This window comes from Bombina bombina, chromosome 5, assembly GCF_027579735.1.
Source record: "Bombina bombina isolate aBomBom1 chromosome 5, aBomBom1.pri, whole genome shotgun sequence".
In the NCBI taxonomy this organism is placed as follows: Eukaryota; Metazoa; Chordata; class Amphibia; order Anura; family Bombinatoridae; genus Bombina; species Bombina bombina.
The window spans coordinates 184939627-184952282 of NC_069503.1; the positions used below are offsets into that span (position 1 = coordinate 184939627).

At 36.5% G+C, this 12656-nt stretch overlaps 1 protein-coding gene across 1 annotated transcript in view; it reads left to right on the forward strand.

Moving 5' to 3' along the window:
- The window catches only part of DPP6 (dipeptidyl peptidase like 6), a 1272214-nt gene that overhangs the window by 717338 nt on the left and 542220 nt on the right, over positions 1–12656 (forward strand). Inside the window, exon 4 of the mRNA XM_053713807.1 lies at positions 2760–2854. Within this exon, the coding sequence (XP_053569782.1) occupies positions 2760–2854 (95 nt within the window). The remainder of the gene's footprint in view (positions 1–2759; positions 2855–12656) is intronic.

Consider the following 12656-nt stretch of genomic DNA (forward strand, 5'->3'; position numbering starts at 1 on the left):
TTCGGAAATAATGGATATAGGCCACTGTGCCTGCAGTTTTTAACAAGCAACTACAAGAGTGAGGACTATTATTAAATACAATGATTGTTTGGTAAAATTTGTATTACCTTCTGGGTCTCTACTGCACTATATAAAGCCTCCTCCTGCCTGTTACATTCTGCTCTGATTATGATTGTGATAAGACAGGGGAACTCAGTCGTTACCAATGACAGTCTCTTCAGTACAGTGCGTCCGTGAAATTCTCTCCGCTGCTGCCCCCTGTTCACTGTTGCTCTGCTCCTCACAAACCACCTCTCACAATATAAACTATACTCACCTCACAGTGCAGTAGAGAGGCACACAGATTTGTCCCCTCCTTCATTTTCATGCATACAGCATGCTTCTCCCATCACAGCATGCTAGGAACTGGCCCCAGCTTTATTGCTATTTGTAGTGTAGCAAGCATTGGGAAATCAATGATCAACATGTGGCCTGTAGCACAAGTGTTGGCCGTAAAGAAAAATTATAAAAAAGAGGCATTAAAAAAATGGATATAGCTGAAGTTAGCGAGCGAAAGAAGTGGGGGAAAAACCAAACACCCTACTTGTTATCTATCCTGATCACATATTCTCAAGTGCGCTAACCTGACATGAAAATATGAATATTTCCCATTCCATTGTTCCTCACATAGCAATATATATTCTATTTATTCATAAATACATATTTCTATACATATCTGATGGTATTTTGGTACAATATACATCTATACCTATACATATAGATGATTATATATAGATATATACTGATATATATATAGAAATATATATTTATAAATACATAGAAACATTCTGCAATGTGCAGAACATTGGAATGTGAAATATTTACAGTAAATACATAGATAAAATCTTTAGTAAATATGAATATTGCATAAATATGTTTTTTTCATGTTGTCATCTAATTGACTGCAAAGGGCTCCAATGCACTTCTATATTTGTCTATAAATGTATACATAAGTATTTATGTGAGTTGTTTTTCCTTTAAATAAACATTACATTTTAATTTGAATCAGCTGTGCACCATAATCCTACTGTTACAGTAGATCTCTTTTTCCCAAAATTCCTGCTCACTGTGTACTTGTACAGAGAGAGTGTAGAGAAGCAGCACTAATGCAAACAGTAGGTGTTGTGTAGATGTAGTTAGCAGATGGCAAATACACAGTGTCAATTAAAGTCTGATGATTTACAGTTTTTTATTCTTCAGTGAATTAACAGATATTAACACATTGGTAGCTAAAACACTATATATAGCAATATGTCAAGTGGTTAAAGAGATATGCTAATAAAATGCTTTGTTGCACCATAACCATTTAGTTAAAGGGACAGTCAAGTATAAATTAAACTTTCATTATTCAGATAGGACTTTTAATTTTAATTGACTTTCCAATTTACTTTTATCATCAAATTTGCTTTTTTCTCTTGGTATTCTTAGTTTAAACTAAACCTAGGTAGGCTCATATGCTAATTTCTAAGCCTTTGAGGGCTGCCTCTTATCACAGGCTTTTTAAATCTCTTTTCAACACAAAGAGACAGAAAGTACATGTGGGCCATATAGATAACACTGTGTTCAGGCACAGGGGGTTATTTAAGATCTAGCACAATACAATGCTACATTTAAGACAATAGATAATAAACAGTCACAGTCATGTGATCAGGGGGCTGGAAGAAGGTTCTTAGATACAAGATAATCACAGAGGTAAAAAGTATATTAATATAACTGTGTTAGTTATGCAAAACTGGGGCATGGGTAATAAAGGGATTATCTATCTTTTAAAACAATAACAATTCTATGGTTGACTGTCCCTTTAATACACAAATACTGAGTTCATGGACTTGAGCAGGTCATGGCTAGAGATTCGAGACTCCTCCTTATTGTCTCACAGTCTGTGCCCTAATCAAGAATGCTAATGTGTGGCAACTCTTGAGAAGGACTTAAACTATGTGTTTAACCCCCTTTGCAAAGGTTAAACACATAGATAATTAACATTTATATAGTAATAAAATGCTGTAATAAATGAGTCTTTTTTAGAATTGCCTTATAACTATATTTTAATAGGAAATTAAACTTGCATGGTTCAGATGCTAACTGGTGATTGGTGACTGAACACATTTTCCTCTTGTCAATGGCTCACTGGACGTTATTAGTTAGGTTCCACTAGTCAGTGCATTGCTTCTCTGGAGCGGACTTTTAACTTTGTATTTAACCCCTTTTCCAGCACTAGTCTACTTACAGAATGACCTTACATATTAGATTATTTTCTTTTTGCTTTTGTATGTCCCTTTAAGTGGTTGTTACATCACCTCTCTCTTTTTAACACTATATATGCCACTCAAATGCATCGAAAATAACTATATCCATAGACAAATGAACACATATTATTAACATAGCTCTCAGAAATTGTCAACAGCTTTTAATGGAAACAGACTGAAAAGTCTTTTTTTTCCCTATTCTCTCTCATGTTTTGTTGTTCTTAGGAGCCTTAATTCTCCTTTGTGACTAATCTTTAGAATCAGATGATTGTCATTATACTCTGTATGAAGTTCACAAGAGAACAAGAATCATTTGTAGATCTATTGTATCTCCTGTAACGCTGAGAAACAGCAGACTTGAATCATTCTCTCATGTCTACAAAAGTCTTTCAAGTTAAAAATATCAATGTTATGTTTATATGCAATGTGCTTGTGCATGTTATAGATTCTCAAAACTCTATATTTTTTTTGTAGATAAGGAATTATTATATCGAAGCGAACAAGGGGATGTGGTGAAGTTGAACGTGGAGCGGAATGAGTCTACATTTTTAATAGAAAAAAGAAGATTTGTAAGTATTTCTCTACTAAATATAACATATCAAAGATAGAATATTTAATTTTATACAACTATATATACAATGTTTGTATGTGTCTGTCTATATGTCTGTCTGTTTATCTATCTTTAGTGGGCACACTCCAATTAGAGTTAGTCAACTGTCGGTAACCACAATATATAAGCCTAATATATTAAAAGAAAATGAACTTCAAAAACTTTCTTTCATGATTCAGATATAGCATGCAATTTTAAATAACTTTCTAATGTATTTTTATTATCAAATTTTCTTGTTCTCCTGGTATCCTTTGTTAAAAAAACAGGAATGTAAGCTCAGTAGTTTTCACGTCTACAGCACTATATGGCAGCAGTTTTGCAAGAATATTATCCATTTGCGAAAGAACTTGATGACATTACAATTTTCTTCACAATCAAAAAAGTGTTTGTGCACTAGGTTCTCAGTTAAAAATGTTGAATTCAGCCCCCCCTTTATGACAACAGCATGATCGGAATAGCCAGCCAAGAGTAGTGTAAATACCAACTTACTGTACATTATTATTATTATTATTTATTTCTAGAGCGCCAACAGATTCTGCAGCGCATCTTCATATGTCTCGTGTCAACGTCCACGCTGCAAACACTTGCTGAGAATGTATCCGGGTCAGAGGGTCATCAGCTCCGTGCTTAAACTAGAGAGCCCTATGGGAAAACAGTCCTAGACAATCCTCACATAGTAGCGAAAACTCAGACCGGCTCTTCTAGTAAAAAGTTGAATTTATTTCAGTATATTAAAATACACAGCGCAAAACGATAAAACGGCTACAGGTGCACTTACAAGTATAAATAAGAAAAATAAGAAAAGTAGAGGTTTGGTACTCCTCAGATCTGACGCGTTTCGGTAGTTCCCGTACTCAATTGTAAATTGTAAGTAGGTGCACCTGTAGCCATGTTATCATTTTGTGCTTTGTATTTTTTTTTATTTTTTATTTTTTTTGGTCGTGTTGTTCTAAACATTTTTTTTTATTTTTTTATTGAGGTTGTGCAAAACAAATACACCTTGTGTAAAATAACATATCATAAGACATATATAGATGATACATTTCAAATAAACAGTTTCCATATATATAGATATGTGCTGTGTATTTTAATATACTGAAATACATTTTTTATTTTTATTAAACTTTTTACTAGAAGAGCCAATCTTGGTTTTCGCTACTATGTGAGCACTTTTTTCTGCCATGTAGTGCTCCAGACAAATACCTAGGTATCTCTTCAACAACAACAAAAATACCATGACAATGAAGCAAATTTAATCATAGAAGTAAATTGAATTTTTTAAAAATTGTATGTTCTGTCTGAATTATAAACATTTTTTGGGGGGGTTTCATATCCCATTTTAATTTCGTAACAAAGCAAAATCATAGTGAAAAAAAAATCTAAAAATACAGTTTTAAAAATAACTTTCTAAGGTAAAATGAGAAATTAATTTTTTAAACATTGCTTAAACCAATTATTGTAGGAAATAAGACACATTTTGGCTTTATATGAAGTTAGTTAACCTTTATGAGATCTACATATATAATGAAAAATGATTAACATAACTGATATTTCACAATTAGAAGCAAGTTGCAGAAGGCAAAATTATCTGAAATTTGTCTGATGGGACATGGGAAGCTTCTTTAATACTAGCTGGGGCTGTCCCTGTGAATTGCGAAATTCCTCCTTTAGAAATGAATGGAGTTTGCTAGAAAGGGACACTTTGCTGGGGAGAGAAAAGTTTGCAGGAAGTACTTTTAAAATTGCGCCCAATACAAGACTACAGTATTTTCAATTTATAGTATTTAAATTGCCTCTTATGCATGTATTTTTTTCTATTACGGTAATAAGTGTTTTGTATATTCTGACACAATGTTGTCAGGCTTCAGTTTGCAAGATAAAATTAGATCTGCAGGGGGAAATGTTGACAGAATATACTGACACTTGGCAGATAACTTTTAGCTATGCACATAGATGAGTTACAATAGGCGTAACAGCAACAGAAACTGCTATACCCCTAAAAAAAATGTAAAAAAGTAAATTCAAGAATATATCTGAGAAACCATTGTGCTGAGTAACACATTCATACCATATCTTTATTTGAGTCACTATACAATCATACGAAAATTAAAAACACTGAAACTCTCCTAAATGATACTTAGAAGAAGGGCAATGAATCTTGGCAAGTACTGTACCAGATAGACGGGTATGTATCAGATACTATGTATCAAGTGGAGAGAACAAATAACATAATTTATGTAAGAACTTACCTGATAAATTCATTTCTTTCATATTGGCAAGAGTCCATGAGCTAGTGACATATGGGATATACATTCCTACCAGGAGGGGCAAAGTTTCCCAAACCTCAAAATGCCTATAAATACACCCCTCACCACACCCACAATTCAGTTTAACGAATAGCCAAGCAGTGGGGTGATAAAGAAAGGAGTAGAAAGCATCAACAAAGGAAATTTGGAAATAATTGTGCTTTATACAAAAAATCATAACCACCATAAAAAGGGTGGGCCTCATGGACTCTTGCCAATATGAAAGAAATGAATTTATCAGGTAAGTTCTTACATAAATTATGTTTTCTTTCATGTAATTGGCAAGAGTCCATGAGCTAGTGACACATGGGATATCAATACCCAAGATGTGGAGTCTTCCACTCAAGAGTCACTAGAGAGGGAGGGAATAAAATAAAAACAGCCATATTCCGCTGAAAAAATAATCCACAACCCAAAAAATAAGTTATTTTCACTTTTGAAAGAAAAAAACTTAAATCAAAAGCAGAAGAATCAAACTGAAACAGCTGCCTGAAGAACTTTTCTACCAAAAGCTGCTTCCGAAGAAGCAAATACATCAAAATGGTAGAATTTAGTAAATGTATGGAAAGAGGACCAAGTTGCTGCTTTGCAAATCTGATCAACTGAAGCTTCATTCTTAAAAGCCCACGAAGTGGAGACTGATCTAGTAGAATGAGCTGTAATTCTCTGAGGCGGGGTTTGACCCGACTCCAAATAAGCTTGATGAATCAAAAGTTTCAACCAAGAAGCCAAGGAAATAGCAGAAGTTTTCTGACCTTTCCTAGGACCAGAAAATAAAACAAATAAACTGGAAGTCTTCCTGAAATTTTTAGTAGCTTCCACATAATATTTCAAAGCTCTTACCCCATCCAAAGAATGTAAGGATCTCTCCAAAGAAAGAACAACAATTTCTCTATTAATGTTGTTAGAATTCACAACCTTAGGTAAAAATTGAAAAGAAGTCCGCAAAACTGCCTTATCCTGATGAAAAATCAGAAAAGGAGACTCACAAGAAAGAGCAGATAGCTCAGAAACTCTTCTAGCAGAAGAAATAGCCAAAAGGAACAACACTTTCCAGGAAAGTAGTTTAATGTCCAAAGAATGCATAGGCTCAAATGGAGGAGCCTGTAAAGCCTTCAGAACCAAATTAAGACTCCAAGGAGGAGAAATTGATTTAATGACAGGCTTAATACGAACTAAAGCCTGTACAAAACAGTGAATATCAGGAATAGCAATCTTTCTGTGAAATAAAACAGAAAGAGCTGAGATTTGTCCTTTCAAGGAACTTGCAGACAAACCCTTATCCAAACCATCCTGAAGAAACTGTAAAATTCTAGGAATTCTAAAAGAATGCCAGGAGAATTTATGAGAAGAACACCATGAAATGTAAGTATTCCAAACTATATAATAAATCTTTCTTGAAACAGATTTACGAGCTTGTAACATAGTATTAATCACTGAGTCAGAGAAACCTCTATGACTTAGAACTAAGCGTTCAATTTCCATACCTTCAAAATTAACCATCCGAACCAGATCCGCATACCAAAACCCGTGTGGCCATGCTGGAGCCACCAGCAACACAAAAGACTGTTCCATGATGATTTTGGAAATCACTCTTGGAAGGAGAACTAGAGGCGGAAAGATGTAAGCAGGTTGATAACACCAAGGAAGTGTCCGCGCATCCACTGCTTCCGCCTGAACATCCCTGGACCTGGACAGGTATCTGGGAAGTTTCTTGTTTAGATGAGAGGCCATGAGATCTATCTCTGGAAGCCCCCACATCTGAACAATCTGAGAAAACACATCTGGATGGAGAGACCACTCCCCTGGATGTAAAGTCTGGCGGCTGAGATAATCCGCCTCCCAATTTTCTACGCCTGGGATATGCACCGCAGATATTAGACAGGAGCTGGATTCTACCCAGGCAAGTATCCGAGATACTTCTTTCATAGCTTGGGGACTGTGAGTCCCACCCTGATGATTGACATAAGCCACAGTTGTGATATTGTCTGTCTGAAAACAAATGAATGGTTCTCTCTTTAGTAGAGGCCAGAACTGAAGAGCCCTGAGGATTGCACGGAGTTCTAAAATATTTATTGGTAATCTCGCCTCTTGAGATTTCCAAACCCCTTGTGCTGTCAGAGATCCCCAAACAGCTCCCCAACCTGAAAGACTCGCATCTGTTGTGATCACAGTCCAGGTTGGGTGAACAAAAGAAGCCCCTTGAACCAAACAATGGTGATCTATCCACCATGTCAGAGAGTGTCGTACATTGGGATTCAAGGATATTAATTGTGATATCTTTGTATAATCCCTGCACCATTGATTCAGCATACAAAGCTGTAGAGGTCTCATGTAAAAAAAAGGGGATTGCGTCCGATGCTGCAGTCATGAGACCTAAAACTTCCATGCACATAGCCACTGAAGGGAATGACTGAGACTGAAGGTGCCGGCAGGCTGCAACCAATTTTAAACATCTCTTGTCTGTTAGAGACAGAGTCATGGACACTGAATCTATCTGGAAGCCTAAAAAGGTGACCCTTGTCTGAGGAATCAAGAAACTTTTTGGTAAATTGATCCTCCAACCATGTTTCCGAAGAAACAACACTAGTTGATTCGTGTGAGATTCTGCAGTATGTAAAAACTGAGCTAGTACCAAGATATCGTCCAAATAAGGAAACACCGCAATACTCTGTTCTCTGATTACAGATAGTAGGGCACCCAGAACCTTTGAAAAGATTCTTGGAGCTGTTGCTAGGCCAAATGGAAGAGCAACAAATTGGTAGTGCTTGTCTAAAAAAGAGAATCTCAGAAACTGAAAGTGTTCTGGATGAATCGGAATATGAAGGTATGCATCCTGCAAGTCTATTGTGGACATATAATGTCCTTGCTGAACAAAGGCAGAATAGTCCTTATAGTCACCATCTTGAAAGTTGGTACTCTTACATAACGATTCAAAATTTTCAGATCCAGAACTGGTCTGAACAAATTTTCTTTCTTTGGTACAATGAATAGGTTTGAATAAAACCCCAAACCTTGTTCCTGAAGAGGAACTGCCATGATTACCCCTGAAGACTCCAGGTCTGAAACACACTTCAGAAAAGCCTGAGCTTTTACTGGATTTACAGGGATGCGTGAGAGAAAAAATCTTCTCACAGGAGGTCTTACTTTGAATCCTATTCGATACCCTTGAGAGACAATGCTCTGAATCCAATGATTTTGGACAGATTTTACCCAACAATCCTTGAAAAACCTTAATCTGCCCCCTACCAGCTGAGCTGGAATGAGGGCCGCACCTTCATGCGGACTTAGAGGCAGACTTTGGTTTCCTAAATGGCTTGGATTTATTCCAATTTGAGGAAGGCTTCCAACTGGAAGCAGATTCCTTGGGAGGAGGATTGAGTTTTTGTTCCTTATTCTGACGGAAGTAACGAAAACGATGAGAAGCCTTAGATTTACCCTTAGGTTTTTTATCCTGAGGCAAAAAAACTCCTTTTCCTCCAGTGATAGTTGAAATAATAGAATCCAACTGAGAACCAAATAAATTATTACCTTGGAAAGAAAGAGATAGTAATCTAGATTTAGATGTCATATCAGCATTCCAAGATTTAAGCCATAAAGCTCTTCTAGCTAATACAGCTAAAGACATGGATCTAACATCAATTTTGATTATATCAAAAATTGCATCACAAATAAAATGATTAGCATGTTGTAGTAAGCGAACAATGCTAGATATGTCAAAATCCAATTCATGTTGCGCTAAATTTTCCAACCAGAAAGTTGATGCAGCCGCAACATCACCCAAAGAAATAGCAGTTCTGAGAAGATGACCTGAATATAAATAGGCCTTCCTTAGATAAGATTCAAGTTTCCTATCTAAAGGATCCCTAAGGAAGTGCTATCTTCCATAGGAATAGTGGTACGTTTAGCAAGAGTAGAAATAGCCCCATCAACTTTGGGGACCTTTTCCCAAAACTCTATAGATTTTGCTGGTAAAGGATACAATCTCTTAAACCTTGAAGAAGGAATAAAGGAAGTACCTGGCTTATTCCATTCCCTAGAAATCATATTATAAATAGCCTCAGGAATGGGAAAAACACCTGGGGAAACCACAGGAGGTTTAAAAACAGTATTTAAACGTTTATTAGACTGAACGTCAATAGGACTGGTTACCTCAATATCCAAAGTAATTAACACTTCTTTTAATAAAGAACGCATATACTCTATTTTAAATAAATAAGTAGATTCGTCAGTGTCAATATCTGAGGAAGGATCTTCTGTTTCAGATAGATCCTCATCAGAAGAGGATGAATTATTATGTTGTTGGTCATTTGAAATTTCATCAGCTAAATGAGAAGTTTTAAAAGACCTTTTACGTTTATTAGAAGGTGGAAATGCAGACAAAGCCTTCATAATAGAATCAGAAACAAATTCTTTAAAATTTACAGGTATATCATGCACATTAGAAGTTGAAGGAACTGCAACTGGCAATGTACTATTACTGATAGAAACACTATCTGCATGTAAAAGTTTATCATGACAACTATTACAAATGACATTCGGTGGAATAATTTCTACAATTTTACAACAAATGCACTTAGCTTTTGTAGAACCGATGTCAGGCAGCAATGTTCCAGCAGAAACTTCAGAGGCAGGATCAGATTGGGACATCTTGCTCAATGTAAGAGAAAAAACAACATATAAAGCAAAATTATCTATTTCCTGAAATGACAGTTTCAGGAATGGGAAAAAATGCAAAAGCATAGGCCTATTGATAGAAAAGAAAACAGGAGGCAAACAACAATGGGGTATTGAAATAATGAAGAAATATGGGCGCCAAGTATGATGCACAACGTAACGTAAACTTTTTTGGCGCCAAAAATGACCGGAAATGACACACTTGCGTCACTAATGACGCTGCCGTGTGAAAGGTCTCGACGTCACGTATGACGCCGGAAATGACGAAGTTGCATAATTTCCTGCGCCAAAAAAGTTTGCGCCAAAAATGACGCAATAAAGTCTAACATTTGACGCACCCGTGGGCCTAATACCTGCAAATGCAAAAAGTAGTCAAATTGAAAAAGACTAAACCCCAGGTAAGAAATAAATTTCTTAAAGTGTTTATATTCCCAAATATGAAACTGACAGTCTGCAGAAGGAAATACATGAACCTGACTCATGGCAAATATAAGTACAATACATATATTTAGAACTTTATATAATTTGCATAAAGTGCCAAACCATAGCTGAGAGTGTCTTAAGTAAATGAAAACATACTTACCAAAAGACACCCATCCACATATAGCAGATAGCCAAACCAGTACTAAAACAGTTCTTAGTAGAGGTAATGGTAAATTTGAGAGTATATCGTCGATCTGAAAAGGGAGGTAGGAGATGAATCTCTACGCCCGATAACAGAGAACCCATGAAAAAGACCCCCGTTAGAGAAATCATCGTATTCAATAGGTGATACTCCCTTCACGTCCCTCTGACATTCGCTATACTCTGAGAGGAATCGGGCTTCAACAATGCTGAGAAGTGCATATCAACGTAGAAATCTTAGCACAAACTTACTTCACCACCTCCATAGGAGGCAAAGTTTGTAAAACTGAATTGTGGGTGTGGTGAGGGGTGTATTTATAGGCATTTTGAGGTTTGGGAAACTTTGCCCCTCCTGGTAGGATTGTATATCCCATATGTCACTAGCTCATGGATTCTTGCCAATTACATGAAAGAAAATAAGGTAGAGATTGGTGTAAAATAATAGGGCTTGTCATAGGGTAACAAATAGAGATATATTTATCTATTAGAGATATGTGACAGGGGTTATAGCTGAACGCTTTGAATCTTTCTACTTAAGCCCCTTCTATAGCAGGGGCTGAATTAATATTAAACTCGCTATCCTGGCATACATACACTGCACATCATGTTGCAGATTACCCATACATACTGAAACAATTGTCATTATTAGAAGAGTTTAGCGGGTAAAAAAGAGAGAGACAAGCAATCAGCAGCTAGGGCCCTGATACGTGTTTCGCTCAAGTTTCTTCGCGCCGGCTGCGATTTCTATTTATTTACAGGTTCAGAAGTCCCACCTCCTAAGAGGTATAGGAGGTCAGAAGTAGTTAATAATCATAAGTATATCGTTACTTTAAAACTACTTGGATTGAACATTTACAGTTTGTGAATAATATATATTCTGTGTAGAACGTATCATCCGTGTGTATGCTTATGGATAGGATGCATGTATTTTGCAGATAACGTTCACGATGGTTATACTAAAATGTGTACATGAAACTTACAGTTTTTGCAAGTATGTCATTACTCGTGCACTTATAATTTGAGATTGTTGCATGTTATGAGCAAACTGTATCCTCCGTTTACATATTTTTACATAAAGCACATGTGTTTGGCTCTGTGAATATAATAAAACATAAACGATGATCGCTACAGTAAATGAGTTATGATGGACTGACATATCAATGCTGTGTGTTATGACAGCATTATACTTGCAGATAGTGTATGTAGAAGGCACACAAAACTGTATGTAGCAGGAATCTGACACTAGTATAAAAACAGCAATGTGACACATATGTATACACAACAGTAACACACAAAACTACACAGCAGTATGTGTGACAACTAGTACATATAAAGCAAGGTAAAATTAATATATTAGCCAAGCAACCCACCATTCCTTTAGAGAACAGTACCTCTTTTAAAGACCCAATGGACAAGAAGCATGAAGACTGGTGTTAAGGGATTCAGCCAATACCTCAAGAAAAACAAAGGAAGAAAATAGTACAATCTTGTAAATATGAACCAGATAGAAAACTTCTATTCTCATTACTCATGTGATTCTGAGCTTTAACCAAGCTTTATCGTATTATGGCAGTGTTATGTTAGGCCAATAACCAGCCACACCTCTGGTAAGATATATATACATATATATATACACAACACACAGAAAACCTGGCACTTGCCAGCAGATACTCAGTAATGTTTAAAAGAAAAACTGGGGGAAGTGAGTTACATTTGGCGCCAAAGGATCAAGCCCAGGATCACGTCAAGGTCTCCCCCTTCCTGTAACCCTAAACCAGCACCCACAAAATGCATATTTTCAAACAAACCAACTGGGAACCTCCCAGGGTGACACAGGCTTTTGTATTCTCCCCTATATAAATACAAAACACAGGAATGGACCACACTCACAGACTGGACTAGGTACACATCCTAATCCACTGTTAACTCCACAGAACTGAACACTGACAGACAGCTGCAGTTCCCAGCAACCCAGGCAGTTAACCCCTGAACAGCCTGGGTGACAGGCCCACAGGGAAGCATTACAAACAGTATAAACACAACCCACAGAAAACCTGGCATTAGTCAGCAGATACTTAGTAATGTTTAAAAGCAAAACTGGGGGGAGTCAGTTACATCTCTGGGAGGTTACCAGTTGGTTTGTTTGAAAGTATG